The sequence below is a fragment of the Mauremys mutica genome, chromosome 21 (genome assembly GCF_020497125.1).
Source record: "Mauremys mutica isolate MM-2020 ecotype Southern chromosome 21, ASM2049712v1, whole genome shotgun sequence".
Lineage (NCBI taxonomy): Eukaryota > Metazoa > Chordata > Testudines > Geoemydidae > Mauremys > Mauremys mutica.
In genome coordinates, this window is record NC_059092.1 from 23,334,386 (window position 1) to 23,351,672 (window position 17,287).

General features: G+C 47.4%; 1 protein-coding gene across 14 annotated transcripts in view; it reads left to right on the top strand.

The window, feature by feature from the left end:
- The first annotated feature begins 1,174 nt into the window (after positions 1-1,174).
- Positions 1,175-17,287, top strand: part of EIF4G3 (eukaryotic translation initiation factor 4 gamma 3) — a 502,573-nt gene continuing 486,460 nt past the window's right edge. For 9 of the 14 annotated variants that reach the window (XM_044996525.1, XM_044996530.1, XM_044996527.1 and 6 more), the window contains exon 1: positions 1,175-1,741. In XM_044996525.1, coding sequence (XP_044852460.1) covers positions 1,554-1,741 — 188 coding nt within the window. In that variant the 5' untranslated portion in view covers positions 1,175-1,553. The remainder of the gene's footprint in view (positions 1,742-17,287) is intronic. The other 5 variants (XM_044996531.1, XM_044996532.1, XM_044996537.1 and 2 more) reach the window with 1 other exon arrangement.

The window sequence follows — 17,287 nt, forward strand, 5'->3', positions numbered from 1 at the left end:
GGAAGCGGCAAGCATAGGTTGCTTTGGGCCTAGATATATTGGGCGAAGGTGTTGATGGGGTGCTGATTGGGACCCAGCAGTGGGGAAGAAGGGGCCCATCTGTGAGGTGGAAAGGAGGCTGGTTGGGGCCATGCTGTATAGGAAGAAGGGGCCCAGTTGTGGTGCTGGAAGGGGGACTGGTAGGGGTCGAGCTGTGGAGGAAGAAGTGGCCCAGCTGTAGGGCTGGAAGGGGAGCTGGTTGGGGCTCAACTGTGGATGAAGAAGGGGCCCAGTTGTGGTGCTGGATGGGGGGCTGGTTGGGGCCCAGCTGTATGGGAACAAGGGGACCAGTTGTGGGGCTGGACATGGGGATGGTTGGGGCCCAGCTGTGGGGTGGATGAGGCACTGGTTGGGTGGGTGGGTGGGTAGGGGGATAAGAGGCTCAGCTGCAGAGTGGAAGGGGGGCTGGGTCGGGGCCCAGCTGTAGGGGAAAACGGGGGCCATCTTTGGGGGTTTGGGGGGACTGGTTGGGTCCCAGCTATGAGGGGAAAAGGGTCCAGGGGCAGGGCTGGCTCCAGGCACCATCTTATCAAGCAGGTGCTTGGGGCAGCCCCTCTGGAGAGGGGCGGCACCTCCAGGTATTCGGCAGCCACCTCCGGGTGGCGGGTCCCTCGCTCTCCCTTGGCGCGAAGGACCGCCTGCTGAATTGCCGCAGAGCGGGATCACGGCTTTTTTTTTTTTTTTTGCTGCTTGTGGCGGCAAAACCCCTGGAGCCGGCCCTGTGCAGGGGAAGGGGAAAAGGGGGTGCTGGTCGGAGCTGAGTTGTAGGGGGAGGAAGGGCCCTGCTGTGTGGAGACCCCAGTTAGGGAACAGGCCAAGGGCGGGTTTCTTTGGATTGCCCCGGGTCCCTGAGGGAGAGGGCGAGGCGCGCCCAACCGCACCCCGCCGCTGAGGGCTTCTCGAATCTTTCCGAACAGCCGAGTGTTCACGAAGCGAGCCGAGCCTCTCTCGGCCGAGTCCCTAGCTGAGGATTTGCGGAGTGACCCGAAGTTTCCCGAGAGCGGCGGAGCCGAGGATCTCCGGAAGGAACCGAAGTGTTTCGAAAGTCCTGAGGCCGAGCGGCTCCGGAAAGGTCCGAAGCTTTCCGAACGCGTCAGGGCCGAGCGGCTCCGGAAAGGTCCGAAGCTTTCCGAACGCGTCAGGGCCGAGCGGCTCCGGAAAGGTCCGAAGGATCCCGAGCGTCCGTCCTGCCGGACTGCTGGAGGCGGCCGCAGCGCCATGTTTGATGCTCCGCTACTTCAGTGAGGAAAATCCGCCGGAATCGCCCGAGAGCCGCCACCGCGAAGGGCGCCGCTTCCCCCGGGGAGGGGGACCGAGATTCCCTGCCGCCGGCGGCCCATGAGCAGCACGGCTTGAGCGGCCCCCGCCGGCCCCTCTCCCCGCCCCAGCCCTCCCGGAGGCGCGTTGTCACGGAGACCGGCCGGTGGTGCTGGCCCGCCGGGCTGTCCCCCGGCCCGCTCCCCCGGCCCGGCTCCCCGCGGCCCCGCTCCCCGCACGCGGGGCTGCGCTTTGCGATGAGTTTACCGCAGAAAGCGGCTGTGAAGCCCGGCTCAGCGGCTGCAGCGGCGGCGGGGACTGGCCCCGGGAGCGGGGCGGCGGCAGCGGGGCCGCCTCCCCCCCCGGCTCCCCCTCACCCGGCGCCGCCGCCGCCGCCTCCTCCTCACCCCAACCTCAGGGCCTTACAGACCCAGCCGCCCCAACAGTATCCTTTACACCGGCAGCCCCCTTCCGGGCTGAGCCCCCTCAGGGAGCGGTGGGTGGCGGGAGCTGAGCCCCCATAGGGAGGAGGGTGTGTAGGGGCCGGGCCCCCTAATATAGCCAGGTGTGGGGGCAGGCCGCCCCTCCCAGGGGACGGGAACTGCGATCCCTAACCTGTATACCTAAGTGGGGCTTCCTTCAGGGTTGGGCTTGTACCCCAAAGTATATAAGGAGTGAGGGCTGAACCCCCTTTTTTGTGGAGAGAAGGGGGGCTGAGGGGGCTCTGTATATATGGATAGAATGGGGGTTTCACCCTTGCTTGTGCAGATGGGGTTGCATGCACTTACTTTTGTGGGAGGGATGGGGGCTTTTATCCCCTACTGTTACAGTGGTAGTGAGGGGCCTATATCTTTTCATATCTAGAGAACTGGGGGATTACACCTACTGATAGTGGTATTGTGAGAAGGGGGTCACAGCCCCCTCTACTTTAAATAGAGAATGCAGTGTGAGATATACCCATCTCTTCATGGAGAGAGCTAATGGGGCTTCATCCCCTTCTTGTGAGGAATTAGGGATGGCTACAACCTTTGCCCTCAAAGTAGATGTAGTGCAAATAATAAATGTCAGTTGTGCAGTGAAGTATATAGGGTCATGTTGAGGTAAGTGGGTGGGTTTTTTTTTTGTTTTTTTAAATTACGGTGAAGAGAGAGCCCAGCTCCCTGGCTAATGTGAATTGTGGATTTTTAAAATTTTGATGGTTATTTGTAGTGGAAGTGAATCTAATGTGGAAATGTCACACTAGGCACCTTTATCTGTAAAGCAGCTTGTGGTGGGAAGAGGAAATTTTCAATAAGAGAGCCACCAAAAATGTTAGTACTTTAAGGAAAGGCCAGTGCTTCTTTCAATGAATGTTTTAAAGGTCTTTAATTCTCTGCAAGTGGGCCTGAAGTCTGGAGGTAAATACTGCAGAGATCAGCAGAAGGGTAGTGAGTCTGTGTATGTATATACATGTTTTATGTTTCTAGTGTTGGACAGCATCTCTGAAAAGTTGTTGATTTTTTTTTCAGTGACTTTTGGGAGGGTATGAAGAGAGATCCCCATTGAAAATCAGTGGAAGTGAAATTATAAGTCTATCAATATGTTAACCTAACAGTTTCATGCACTAAGATGACTGTATTGGTGGTTGTCAGCTAGAAGTGTTAGTTTTGCTTTGTGCCAGTGCTAATGCTTATTTTTTAAATAAGGAAATGCAGAATATTTTTATAAAGAGGTCAATCTAAGAGCTGTATAATGTGTACACAAAGAACATATTTCTTATACAGTGTATAATGGGTTTATTGCTCTTACTTTCATTTTGAGGTGAGAAAATCAAGGCCTTTCACAATCTGTTAGGCCCACTGTTTTTTTGAGCTTCTAGAGTCATTCTTGCTGCTAACCACAAATATTTTTTTAAATCAAGAGACTGTTGACGATATAGATCCGTTTGGGTCAAAGTGAAGTCTTTAGAGACTTAAGAGTGGTAACTGAAGGGTGAACTCTACCTTTTTCCTAGTATTTTTGGCTAGCTTGTAATATGCTGCAATTTTTAAAAGTACTTACTGAATAGTGAGAATGACTTGTATGTTTTTTCCTAAGTAAACATGGCAGTGATACGTAAAACTATTGCTTGGGGGAACTTGCTTAGTTTTAAGTGATGTGCCAAATGTTGCGGTGGGAAAGTTAGCTAGCTGGCTGGCTTTTACAAATTAAGTCAGTGCTCAACTGAAGGTCTATCCATCAAGGTGCTGGGTTGTCTGAATAGGGTGGTTTTTTAACTTTCCACTTGTTATACAATACTTTTTTGTGTCTTGACAATTAAATGGTTTCTGCTTGCCTGAATGCATGAGGGTGCTAGAGTTTGAAAAGCATTTTCTTTTAAAGTAATCATTAAAACTGTCTTTGAGGGATTTCCAACTTCAGTGAATGCTAGTTTAGTGTGGCTTGCAAGATTGGCATATACTTTTGAGGCTAAAACTGGAAAATGCCATCATGTTTGGTAAATTATGTGGTGCTATTTGACCAAAGGAATTTTGTGTGTGTGTTAGAGGGAGGAGAGTGAATTAATCCTAGAAGGGAGCCTAACGGGTTCACAGCAAGAGTGGTTGATTCTGTCATAAAGGAGCCAATCCAGCATGTCACATCACAGGAAAGTGACTAGGCTCTAAGAACAAGAGACCTAAAAGAAAGAGAAGTGTGAGGTAAATAAGGTGAGTTTAACATGCATATGGCAAGGTCCTTGTTTGCTCCCCAACACAATAAAGGGATTGATTTATTTGTTGATGCAAATGGTCAGTATGCTATACATTGATAGTAGTGTTGAGGATCTGAATCAGTTTTGCAAAGCTAAAATTGAACTTAAAAGGTTAATTCTGTGTCCTTGTGCCTTCAGTAATATATATATGCATCTCTAACATTTCTTATACTCTATTAATTTAATTAATAATAGTTATCTGTACACTTTAACTGTAAGAATAGAAAGGACTGTATAGGAGGAGAGCTGGTGTCCATCCACTCCATGTGTATTTGCAGAAAAGAATGAAAAGTGAGACATGATCTGAGGGATTGGGGGTGGGGGGAGAGGAGAGGGGAATTTTTTAAAAAGGAAAGTGAAACTGAATAGTGACAGATGTAAAGAACAGAAGTGTTTCTAATGGGGTTCCATTCTGTTGTCCAGCATGTTGAATAGGAAGTTATTTTTGTGACTACTGCAAAACAGATGAGCTCTGAAAAACTATCTTAACATGTAATGATTTAAAGGATTAATTGGTGTCCATAAGAAGAACTACTGAAATAATTTTGTGGCTCCAGTAGTAGCATGTGTCTTAAGTCAAACCTGTATTTTCAAATGAAGAATGTTCTATTTGAGAGTTATCAATCAAACAAAGCATCTAAGTGAAATTAACTCTCAAATGTGGAAAACCTACTAATATTTTGAAAGGTGTGTATGTGTATCACTGCAGAGTGACATAATATGGAATGTAAATGAATTAAACCTGGATTTCTGACCACTGGCTTTCTCTGCACTGGCATTAAGCTTTCAAATTACCTATAAGAAATTGGATTTAGTTGAACTCCGTTTGTCTATAGTAAGGGTTGGTCTATGCTGAAAAGTTACATTAGTATAGCTGCATCTCTCTGAGGTGTGAAAAATCCACAGCCCTGAGAGAGAACTTAAACCAACCTAACCCCTGGTGTAGACAGTGCTAGGTTCTTCTATTGACCTAGCTGCTGCCTCTCAGGAAGGTGGATTAACAGCCCCTTCCTTCACTGTAGCGAGTGCCTATGTTGAAGTGCAACAGCAGCTGCAGTGCTTCAATATAAACACTCACTACAGCAGTGGGTGTCCCTATAGCTAATTCATCTCCCTGAGAGGCGGTAGCTTGGCCTTACTGGAAAAATGTAGTGCAGTGTACACCAGAGGTTAGGTTGGCATAGCTATGTCTGTCAGGGGTGTGGATTTTTCACTTCCCTGGGAGACACAGCTATGCCAATGTAATTTTTCAGTGTAGACCAGCGCTAAGATTCCTTACATGAAGGTATGCATCAGACTGCAAGCTCACCATGGATCTTATATTTCAGCTTAATAGAACTTCTAATATGTATTAACTAAAGAGTGTGTTTCCTTTCATACTGACCCTTGTACACTCATCTCTAATGTGTTTGAAAACTTGAGAATTTTTGTCATGTTATTGTTATACTTTACTAGGTACTTTACTTTGCTGTTGTATGAGTGTCATTTGTAAAGTGTAAAAAAGCAGAAAATGACTGAAAACGTAAATATTGGACAGTCTGCAAATCCCAATGATGATTGAAGCTGGTGATGATCTAAAAAGCCCCTCTCTGCTAAGCTTATAACTATTTTCCATTGCTTCACACTGACTCAACAGACGTTCTAGGCTTCAGAGTTGCACAGAGTGACAATCCTGGAATCTTATTATATAGCTAATTAAATTACTTTTTGAGTCTTTAAAAGAAATGTCTATATATTATGAATAAATTTTGTTGATCAGTATAATTAGATCATCAGTTTCTTCCCAGCACCAGCCTGGACATCAGCAAATAGTGCCTTATAAAGTACACATGGATTGATTTGTACTGAACTTTAATAAAATTGCATATTTGCTTAAAGTTTATAATGCTGGCTCTTTGGGATTAATTAAATACTGTACCTTAGAGCCAAATTACGGCCATCCTGAGTTCCCGTGGTGGTGTGAGTGGGTTGTTTGTTTGTTTGTTTTTTCAAACTTGTTTGTATTTGGAATCAATTCAACTTTATGGTAGCTGGTGGTCTCAAAGGAGGCAACAATAAACTTCCAACCCTGATTCTATTCTATGATTCTATGAAACTTGATCTTAGTTTATCACTTTAACTGTTGCAGAGTGAGACTGGGCATATCTTGACATGGTTATTTTCAGGGTTATTGTAGCAAGGCAGCTGCAGCTTGTTTTGGGGTGGGGTTATTGATTTTTTTTTTTAAATTCTGTTTCTGTGGTAAGAGACTGCAGGCATTTGAGCATAGATGAGGCCGGAGAGGAGACTTTTAGGATTTTTTTTTTATAGTGCCATTACTGTAGTGGCAAAGGGTATGTCTACACTATGAAATTAGGTCAATTTAATAGAAGTCGATTTTTTAGAAATCTCTTTGATACAGTCGATTGTGTGTGTCCCCACTAAGCGCATTAAGTCGGCGGAGTGCGTCCATAGTACCGAGGCTAGCGTTGACTTTAGGAGAGTTGCACTGTGGGTAGCTATCCCACAGTTCCCGCAGTCTCCACCGCCCATTGGAATTCTGGGTTGAGCTCCCAATGCTTGATGGGGGCAAAAACATTGTTGTGGGTGGTTCTGGGTACATGTCAGGCCTCTCTCCGTGAAAGCAATGGCAAACAATCGTTTCTCTCCTTTTTTCCTGGGTTACCCATGCAGACGGCATACCACCGCAAGCATGGAACCCGCTCAGCTCACGGTCACCATACGTCTCCTGGGTGCTGCTGGCAGACGCAGTACTGCATTGCTACACAGCAGCATCTCCTTGCCTTGCCTTGCCGGCAGCAGATGGTGCAATACGACTGTTAACCACCATCGTCTCGTGGGTGCTCCTGGCCGACCTCGGTGAGGTCAGTTGAGGGCGCCTGGGCAGACATGGGAGTGACTCCAGGTCATTCTCTTCTTTAAGTTTCATTTAATGGAGATTCAGTCCTGCCTGGAATATCATGCGAGCTGGAGGCTTTTGCCTCAGGCTGCTCTCCCAGCCGGTAGCATTGCGTGATCGCTCCTACCCCAGCCTACCCCTAGATCCCATGGCTTGTGAAGCCTGGACAGTAGTAAGGAGCAGTTCAACTATAGGCTGAGCAAGTGCAGAATGGTGGTAGAATGTGCCTTTGGATATTTAAAAGCTCTCTGGTGCTGTTTGCTGACTAGGCTGTTTGTGATTAGAAGAGCACAGCAAGGCGCGCCGCGCATCACAGAGGCTTTGAAAACCAGTTTCATGACTGGCCAGGCTTCGGTGTGACAGTTGTGTATGTTTCTCCTTGATGAAAACCCACCCCCTTTGTTGATTTTAATTCCCTGTAAGCCAACCCTGTAAGCCATGTCGTCAATTGCTCCTCCCTCCGTGAAAGCAATGGCAGGCAACCGATTTGTGCCTTTTTTTCCCGCACAGGCGCCATACCACGGCAAACGTGGAGCCCGCTCAGATCACTGCAGCAGTTACGAGCGCTGTAAACACCACACGCGTTATCCTGCAGTATATGCAGCACTAGAAACTTCAACAGCAGGCAAGGAGGCGACGGCAGTGTGGTGATGAGAGTGATGAAGACATGGACACAGACTTCTCTCAAAGCACAGGCCCTGGCAGTTTGGACATCATGGTGGTAATGGGGCAGGTTTATGCTGTAGAACGCTGATTCTGGCCCCGGGAAAAAAGCACAGAGTGGTGGGACTGCATAGTGTTGCAGGCCTGGGAAGATTCCCAATGGCTGCGAAACTTGCGAATGCGTAAGGGCATTTTCATGGAACTTTGACTTGCTTTCCCTGTCCTGAAGTACAAGAATACCAAGATGAGAGCAGCCCTCACAGTTCACAAGCGAGTGGTGATAGCCCTGTGGAAGCTTGCAACGCCAGACAGCTACTGGTCAGTCGGGAATTGGAGTGGGCATATCTACTGTGGGGGCTGCTGTGATCCCAGTAGCCAACACGGTCACTGAGCTGCTGCTATCAAGGGTAGTGACTCTGGGAAATGTGCAGGTCATAGTGGATGGCTTTGCTGCAATGGGATTCCCTAACTCTGGTGGGGTGATAGACGGAACGCATATTCCTATCTTGGGACTGGAGCACCAAGGCAGTCAGTACATAAACCAAAAGGGGTACTTTTCAATGGTGCTGCAAGCACTGGTGGATCACAAGGGACTTTTCACCAACATCAACGTGGGATGGCCGGGAAAGGTACATGATGCTTGCATCTTTAGGAACTCTGGTCTGTGTGAATGGCTGCAGCATGGGACTTACTTTCCAGACCAGAAAATAACAGTTGGGGATGTTGAAATGCCTATAGTTAGGCTGGGTCCCCAAGGATATCTCTTAATGCCAGGGCTCATGAAGCCATATACAGGCAGCCTGGACAGTAGTCAGGGGCTGTTCAACTATAGGCTGAGCAAGTGCAGAATGGTGGTAGAATGTGCATTTGGACATTTAAAAGCGCGCTGGTGCAGTTTACTGACTCGGTTAGACCTCAGCAAAACCAATATTCCCATAGTTATTACTGTTTGCTGTGTGCCCCACAATATCTGTGAGAGTAAGGGGGAAATGTTTATGGTGGTGTGGGAGGTTGAAGCAAATCACCTGGCTGCTGATTACGCGCAGCCAGACACCAGGGCGGTTAGAAGAGCACAGCATGGCGCACTGCGCATCAGAGAAACTTTGAAAACCAGTTTCATGACTGGCCAGGCTACGGTGTGAAAGTTCTTTTTGTTTCTCCTTCATGAAAACCCACCCCCTTAGTTCACTCTACTTCCCTGTAAGCCAACTGCCCTCCTCTCCCCACTTTGATCACCACTTGCAGAGGCAATAAAGTCACTGTTGTTTCAAATTCATGCATTCTTTATTAATTAGTCACACAAATGGGGGGATAACTGCAAAGGTAGCCCGGTGGGGTGGTGGAGGAGGGAAGGACAAGGCCACACTGCACTTCAAAACTTATTGAGTGCCAGCTTTCTGTTGCTTGGGCAGTCTGGGTGAGGAGGATATGGAACTTGGGGAGGAGTGCAGTTGGTTAAACAGGGGCTGCAGCGGCGGTCTGTGTTCCTGCTGCCTTTCCTGCGCCTCAACAATACACCAGAGAATATCAATTTGATCCTCCAGTAGCCTGAGCATTGCTTCCTGCCTCCTCGCAGCACACTTGACGCCACCTATCATCTTGATCCCGCCACCTGTCCTCGCTTTCATTTTGTGCTTTCCTGCACTCTGACAGTGCCTTTCTCCATGCATTCTGCTGGGCTCTTTCACTGTGGGAGGACTGCATGAGCTCAGAGAACAATTCATAGCGAGTGCATTTTTTTTCGCCTTCTAATCTTCACTAGCCTCTGGGATGGAGATGATACAGGGAGTGTTGAAGCATTTGCAGCTGCGGGAGGAAAAAAAGGGAGAGTAGTATTTAAAAAGACACATTTAAGAGAACAATGGGTAGACTCTTTCATGGTGAACCAAGCTATTAACATTACATAGCATGTGCGCTTTCTTTACAAGATTGCATTTTGCCTCTTATATTGAGGGCCTGCCGGTTTGGTGTGAGAGATAATACACGCAGGGCTGGCAGGCAACAGAATTCGGCTTGCAGGCAGGCATGGTAAGCCACAGTCTTTTGGCTTCTTTAACCTTCATAACATGTGGGAATGGTTTCAAACGGCAGCACCCTCATTTCTCATACCAAGCACCTGTTGGATTGGCCATTTAAAATAGGTTGGCTGTTTAAAAGGAGGCGCGGCAGTTTTCGGTTTAGCGTGCAGCACAAACCCAACTACCTCCTCCCCCCCCAGTTCTCTGGGATGATCACTTCACCCCTCCCCCCACCGCATGGCTAACAGCAGGGATGATTTCTGTTCAGCCACAGGCAAACAGCCCAGCAGGAACGGCCACCTCTGAATGTCCCCTTAATAAAATTCCCCTATTTCAACCAGGTGACCCTGAATGATATCACTCTTCTGAGGATAACACAGAGAGATTAAGAACGGATGTTGCTTGAATGCCAGCAAACATCGGGACCATACGCTGCCATGCTTATTACGCAATGTTTCCAGACTACGTGCTACTGGCCTGGCATGGTAAAGTGTCCTACCATGGAGGATGGAATAAGGCTGCCCTCCCCAGAAACCTTTTGCAAAGGCTTTGGGAGTACATCCAGGAGAGCTTCATTGAGATGTCCCTGGGGGATTTCCACCCCATCCCCATACACGTTAACAGACTTTTCCAGTAGCTGTACTGGCCGCGAATGGATCCCAAGTCTTCAGGGCAAATTAATCATTAAACACGCTTTTAAACCATGTATTATATTTACAAAGGTACACTCATTCAAGGTCCCTTTTCCGCCTTCAAGGTCCAGGAGCCCGCCTTGGGTGGGTTGGGAAGGTACTGCCTTCAGGGTGATAAACAGTTCCTGGCTGTCGGGGAAAACGGTTTCTCTGCTTGCTTGCTGTGCGCTATCTTCAACTTCCTCCTCCTCCTCATCGTCCTCATCCCCAAAATCTGCATTCCTGTTGCGTGGGAATCCGTTGACGGAGTCCATGCACAGGGGTAGTTGTAGGGGCACCCCCTAGAATGGCATGCAGCTCATCATAGAAGCAGCATGTCTGGGGCTCTGACCTGGAGCGGCCGTTTGCCTCTCTGGTTCTTTGATAGGCTTGCCTGAGCTCCTTAAGTTTCACATGGCACTGCTGCGGGTCCCTGTTATAGCCTCTGTCTTTCATGCCCTTGGAGATTTTTTCAAATATTTGGGCATTTCACCTTTTGGAACGGAGGTCTGATAGCACAGATTCCTCTCCCCATCATATCCAGTACCTCCCATTTCGGTCCATGCTGGAGCTCTTTTGCGATTCTGGGACTGCATGGTCACCTGTGCTGATCAGCTTGCCACGCTGGCGAAAAAGGAAATGAAATTCAAAAGTTCGCGGGGCTTTTCCTGTCTGCCTGGCCAGTGCATCTGAGTTGAGAGTGCTGTCCAGAGCTGTCACAATGGAGCACTCTGGGATAGCTCCCAGAGGCCAATACCATCGAATTGCATCCACACTACCCCAAATTCGACCCAGCAAGGTCGATTTCAGCGCTAATCCCCTCGTTGGGGAGGAGTACAGAAATTGATTTTAAGAGCCCTTTAAGTTGACAAAAATGGCTTCGTCGTGAGGACGGGTGCAGGGTTAAATCAATCTAACGCTGCTAAATTCGACCTAAACTCGTAGTGTAGACCAGGGCTAAGTGTTTCCCTGGTAAATTAGATCTATATAGCAGGGTCCCTAGTTGACTTCATGGAGTTTTCTGCTTTTCAGTCTTTCTTGGTTATAGAAGCTCTGCTTGGGTTAAATATATACCTATATAATAATTGTTTTCAAAATTCCCATTACAGTGAGAAGGATGTCTCCCAGAGGAGTGCCTTAGAGCAGTGGTCCCCAACTTTTTTCGGGTGGTGGGCGCCGGACGACGAGCCACCGAGGACCGTGGCCGGCGGACAAGCATCCGCCGAGAAGTGGCAACGTCAAGAGGCTTCGCCCTTGAAATCCCGCCGAAAATCAGCGGCATTTTGGTGGCGATGCCTCTTGATGACGCCGCTTTTCAGCGGCATTTCAGCGGATGCTTGTCCGCCATCCGGTATGCGGGCGCACATAGATGCCTTGGCGGGCACCTTGGCACCCGTGGGCACCGCGTTGAGGACCCCTGCCTTAGAGCATAACCTAAAGATGGCCAGATCAGGCACGGGATTAGTCTGATCTCCTCTGGGAGCTAGTTCCACAGCTAACCCTCCTAACCAGAGAACATTTTATCTTTGGTACTTACTTGTTTTGTGAGCAGCATTGCCCCATGGGGCGAGTAGTGGATGAAGTTATAGTCCTTGATGTTACTTACCTGTTGATGGCTTTGGAGATTATGACCAAAGCCTTAAACTGCTGATTGAAGTTGCTTGGAAACCAGTGAAAGGATAAAAAACATGGGTGGTATACTTGTGGCAGCATTTGAGGAGGTGGGCTGTTGCACTGTGCACAAGCTATAGCTTCTGCTTTGCTTTCACGTTCAGCCCAAGGTACAGTGGGTTATAATAATCCTGTGTGAGGTAACCGCCACTGTCCACTGCAAGTCACAGTTGCCTTCAAAGAGGGTTTTTTCACTGCATTGGAACCAGAGATATATGTGTGGGGGGGGTGGGGGGGTCACTATTTTATTAACCTGGTCTGCACTTGTAACAAAGTGGAAATTTTATGTAATATTTTTATGATGCCTATGTGTCTCTCAAGTTCCTATGTACTTTACATTGCTAACCCAGTGGGTGCAGAAGGGTTAAAAAGCACTCTTGGAGCAGAGCAGGTGACATGAGGTGGTATCACAAGCCTGTGTGGGGCGGAATGAATGGGTCACTAAAGGACTATCTGAAGCTGACCAGCGTCAATGGAGGGACTGCAAAGACAATGGAAACCCTGAGCAGCTGGCGCTTTTCCACTGGAATCTCTGGAGGCAGAACATATGAACTCAGCAAGGGTCTGCAGGAGTGGGACAATGGACTGAGAGTATCAGGTGTCTGGCATGAGAGTTCTCTTTTGGAAGAGACCTGAAGAGCTCTCACCTGGGACAGATGAAAAGCCAGAAAGAGATTCCATGGCAGCTTGGCTGGGTAGAACACTGGTTTGAGTAGAATGGGCTATGTCTAAATAAATAAAAAATAAGGTACATCTCCATATATTTGTCATAGAACTGGAAGGAACCCCGAAAGGTCATCGAGTCCTTCACTAGCCCCCAGATCCCTAAGTGGCCCCCTCAAGAATTGAACTCACAACCCTGGGTTTAGCAGGCTAATGCTAACCTTTATTTCTCTATGCTAGCCTAGGGACTTCATGATGCTGTGTTTCAGTCAACTAATAAACCCTGCTGTGTTTTGGAAAGACTACCCTGGTGTTGCTACAAATACTTGATGAGGTGCATTGGTCCCTGAAGAGTGTAAAAGTGTCTGAGCAGGAGTCTATCTAGGAGGAGTCATTCCCCTCTATTCAGCACTGGTGAGGCCTCATTTGGAGTACTGTGTCCAGTTTTGGGCCCCACACTACAAGAAGGATGTGGATAAAGCTGGATGAGCACAAGTCCATGGGGCCGGATGCACTGCATCCGAGGGTGCTAAAGGAGTTGGCCAATGAGATTGCAGAGCCATTGGCCATTATCTTTGAAAAATCATGGCGATTGGGGGAGGTCCCGGATGACTGGAAAAAAGCTAATGTAGTGCCCATCTTTAAAAAAAGGAAGATGGAAGATCCAGGGAACTACAGGCCAGTCAGTCTCACCTCAGTCCCTGGAAAAATCATGGAACAGGTCCTCAAGGAATCAATTCTGAACCACTTAAAGGAGGGGAAAGTGATCAGGAACAGTCAGCATGGATTCACCAAGGGCAAATCATGCCTGACTAACCTAATTGCCTTCTATGATGAGATAACCGGCTCTGTGGATGAGGGGAAAGCCGTGGATGTGCTATTTCTTGACTTTAGCAAAGCTTTTGATACAGTCTCCCACAGTATTCTTGCCAGCAAGTTAAAGTATGGGCTGGATGAATGGACGGTAAGGTGGATAGAAAATTGGCTAGATGGTCGGGCTCAACGGGTAGTTATCAATGGTTCCATGTCTAGTTGGCAGCCGGTATCAAGTGGAGTGCCCCAAGGGCCAGTGCTGGGGCCGGTTTTGTTCAATATCTTCATTAACGATCTGGAGGATGGTGTGGACTGTACCCTTAGCAAGTTTGCAGATGACACTAAACTGGGAGGAGTGGTTGATACGCTGGAGGGTAGGGATAGGATACAGAGGGACCTAGACAAATTAGAGGATTGGGCCAAAAGAAATATGATGAGGTTCAACAAGGACAAGTGCAGAGTCCTGCACTTAGGACGGAAGAATCCCATGCACTGCTACAGACTAGGGACCGAATGGCTGGGCAGCAGTTCTGCAGAAAAGGACCTAGGAGGTGAAGATGATTTGTTCTTGACTAGAGTGCCTGTAATTTTTCTTCTAGGAATTGTAGAAGAGCAATATCAGCAATACAGGAATTCCTTTGAGAGTAAACCTTGATTGTTTTTTGTATTTTTTAAAACTACAATATTTTCTGTTAAAGAATAACAGTGGCAGTTGAGGTCTGTATCTAGTAGCATTGTAGTAATTAGATTTCATATTTTTGTAAACTTCTGGTTCTTTTGGGTTTGTGTACTATTTAATTTGAAATGATTTCCCTAGTTTTGTTTTGTTTTTTGTTTGTTTGTTAAAGGTTTACGATATTGAATCAATCATAGTGGTATCTGGATGTAGTACAGAAATTAACAAGAACAGTTATTACATTTTCTTTTTGTGCCAAGTGCTGGTAACAATTCCTGCCTCCTCTTAATGGATGTGTCCTTTGGCTTCAGGCTCAAGTTAATATAGCTAGATAAATACATATGCCTTGTATTGCTTCCTTTAAAAAGTAAATAAATAAAAATTGTCAAATTCAGGCTCTCTGTACAAAAAAGTTAATTTTATAGCTGGGTGATCTCCATGGTGAATGCCCTGTTGCCTGTCCTCTTGGACTTCAGTACTGGAGGTAGTCAGCAAAAGCTTTCTAGTAAAAGCAGCTGCCTTAATGAGCCTTATGGGAAGAGGTGGTGTCAGAGATAGTCCGGTCTCATGCAGTTCAGGGTTTTATAAATGTTAACCAACATCTTGAATGGCATGATCCCAGTTTCCTTTTACCAGTGCTGAGTGTGACATTTATGTTTGCTTGGCTCACTTAGGAGGTGGGCAGCTGCATTCTGCAGTAACTAAGGCAGGGGTCGTTTTTGAGAGTTCCAGGAAGAATGCGTCTAGCCAGGAGTTGATAAAAGCATGGGTAACTGGTAAAATCAGCATCAGAAAGATTGCACTCTCTGGGCTAGCTGAAGATAGTAAAAGGCACTTAAAGACTCTTCTGCTGTCTGGGAATCCAAGAACATCAGTGAGGTCTAATGATTGCAGGGAAGCCAAAGGTATAGATGAATTGCACAGTAAAATTTTGGAAGTGTATATGTTTTGACAGAAATATGAGTTGTAGAATTGAGTATTGGCATACAGGGTGTATTGCAGCCCAAAAGTCTGTCCTCATAAATCTGTTAAGTAGGAGGATGATGGGATGGAATCGTGAAACACCTCGGGGAGCATGAGAAATTGCCTCTTTTGTCCTCTGGGTTCTCCTTGAAAGGAATGGTTGAAGCCACTGTAAGTTGATCCCATCTAGTCCTATGGCAACTGACTGAGTAAATACTAGCATCTTGAATATGTTATAAATTATCCTAGTAACAACCACAGTTAATTGTTATGGTTGTGCTTTCCTTTCTGCTATGAAAAGAGGATAATTAAGATCCAGGGAATTCAGAATTTATCAGGCTTGTATTTTAGGATCTAGAGTAGGGGTGGGAGAACCTTTTTTCTATCATTGGCGCACAGAAGAAATCAGTCGTGGGCCACACACATCCCGGTGGGGAGGGGGTGGGGGGCGGAGGCTCTGGACTGGAGGGGAGGCTTGGGGCTTCCTCTAGGTTCCTGGGTGTGGCCAGAAATGAGGGGCTCAGGGTATGGGAATGGGCTGGGGCAGGGGGTTGGGGTGCGGGAGGGAGTGAGGGTTCTGGCTGGGGGTACAGGCTCTGGGGTGGAGCTGGGGATGAGGGGTTTGGGATGAAGGAGGGGGCTCTGGGCTGGGGCAGGAGGTTGGGGTGCAGGGTCTGGGAGGGAGTTAGGGTACGGCAGGGGGTTTGGGGTGCAGGGTCCGGCTGGGTGGCGCTTACCTGAGGTGGCTCCTGGTCGGTGGTGCAGCGGGGCTAAGGTAGGCTCCCTGTCTGCCCTGGCCCTGCGCTGCTCCCAGAAGTGGCCAGCATGTCTGGCCCCTAGGCAGAGGGGCAGCCAGGGGGTTCTATGCGGTTGAGGGATCTGTCCAAGTCTCCTTTATGACTGTTATGATGTAATTGTAGTGAACATAGCCGGTATGTACAGTTTAAAATTAATCTGCATTATTGAGACCTTTTGAACTTTTTACTGGAAGGTAAATCTGCGAATGTTTTGTTCCCCCCTCGTCTATTTAATTGTCTTCATTGTGTTTTCAGGTCTGACAGACCTGCTTACAACTCAGAAAGAATGCTGAAAATACCCTTTAGAAAGGGTGACAAGTTAGAAACTCTCATTCCTTCTTTTCTGCTCCTATTTAGACTCTAAGTTTGTCTTAAGATGTTCAGTACCAAATTCAGTTCCAGGAAACCAGGGTATATGTACACTCTTCAAAACCCTCCCTCCCATCTCTGCCCCATGTTTACCTTGATCATGTGGAAGGTTGCTAAATTGTCATTGATGTACAGTGTAGTCTTAAGGCATGGTTACACTAGAGAGTGTAATGGCATGGCTGCACTAATGCCGCTGAACTGTTGTAAGCTCTCTAATGTAGCTGCTCTAAGCTGACGGGCGAGAGCTCTCCTGTTGGCTTAACTATTCCAGCCCCTGCAAGCAGCAGAAGCTATGTTGGTGGGAGAAGCTCTCCCACTGATACAGCGCTGTCCACACCTTGCTTATGTTGGTGTGACTTACGTTACTCAGGGGGGCGATTTATTCACACCCTGAGTGACACAAGTTATGCTGACATAAGCTGTAGTGTAGAGGCTATGTCTATACTTGAGACCTTACAGCGGTGCAGCTGTAAGGCTCCCACGTAGCTGCTCTATGCCGATGGGAGAGAGCTCTCCTGTCTGCATAATTAAACCACTCCCCAACTAGTGGTGGTAGCTATGTTGGTGGGAGAAGCTCTGTGTGACTTGAAAGCTTGTCTCTCTCACCAACAGAAATTGGTCCAGCAGAAGATACCACCCCCTTGTCTCCAATATGGTTTAGTTGTAGCCCTATTGATTCCAGCCCTAACTCATTTAGGCACTTTTCAGAATCCCACTTCAAATTCCTTATAGCTTGAAGAACTTGGATTCAGTTGATTTTATGATAACTATTTTTAGATACAATGCTGGTTTTAGGGCTTCTCAAAACACTAAGTTGTACTGATTTCACTTAGATTGGCTTAAAAGCCAATGTAGTTAAACTGATGCAAATTTTATTTGGAAGCTCATATCAGTTTAAAACTAGCTTTGATGGTTTGATTTGTGCCTGTAAATTTCTTGTTGCAAATGAAACCAATTATAAGCCAGATTCAAATTCATATCAGCATGTCCACATACTTTGTTGCACTTGTTTAACTTAGCCCTGATCTACATTGGGTGGGGGGGTAATCAAAGTTGT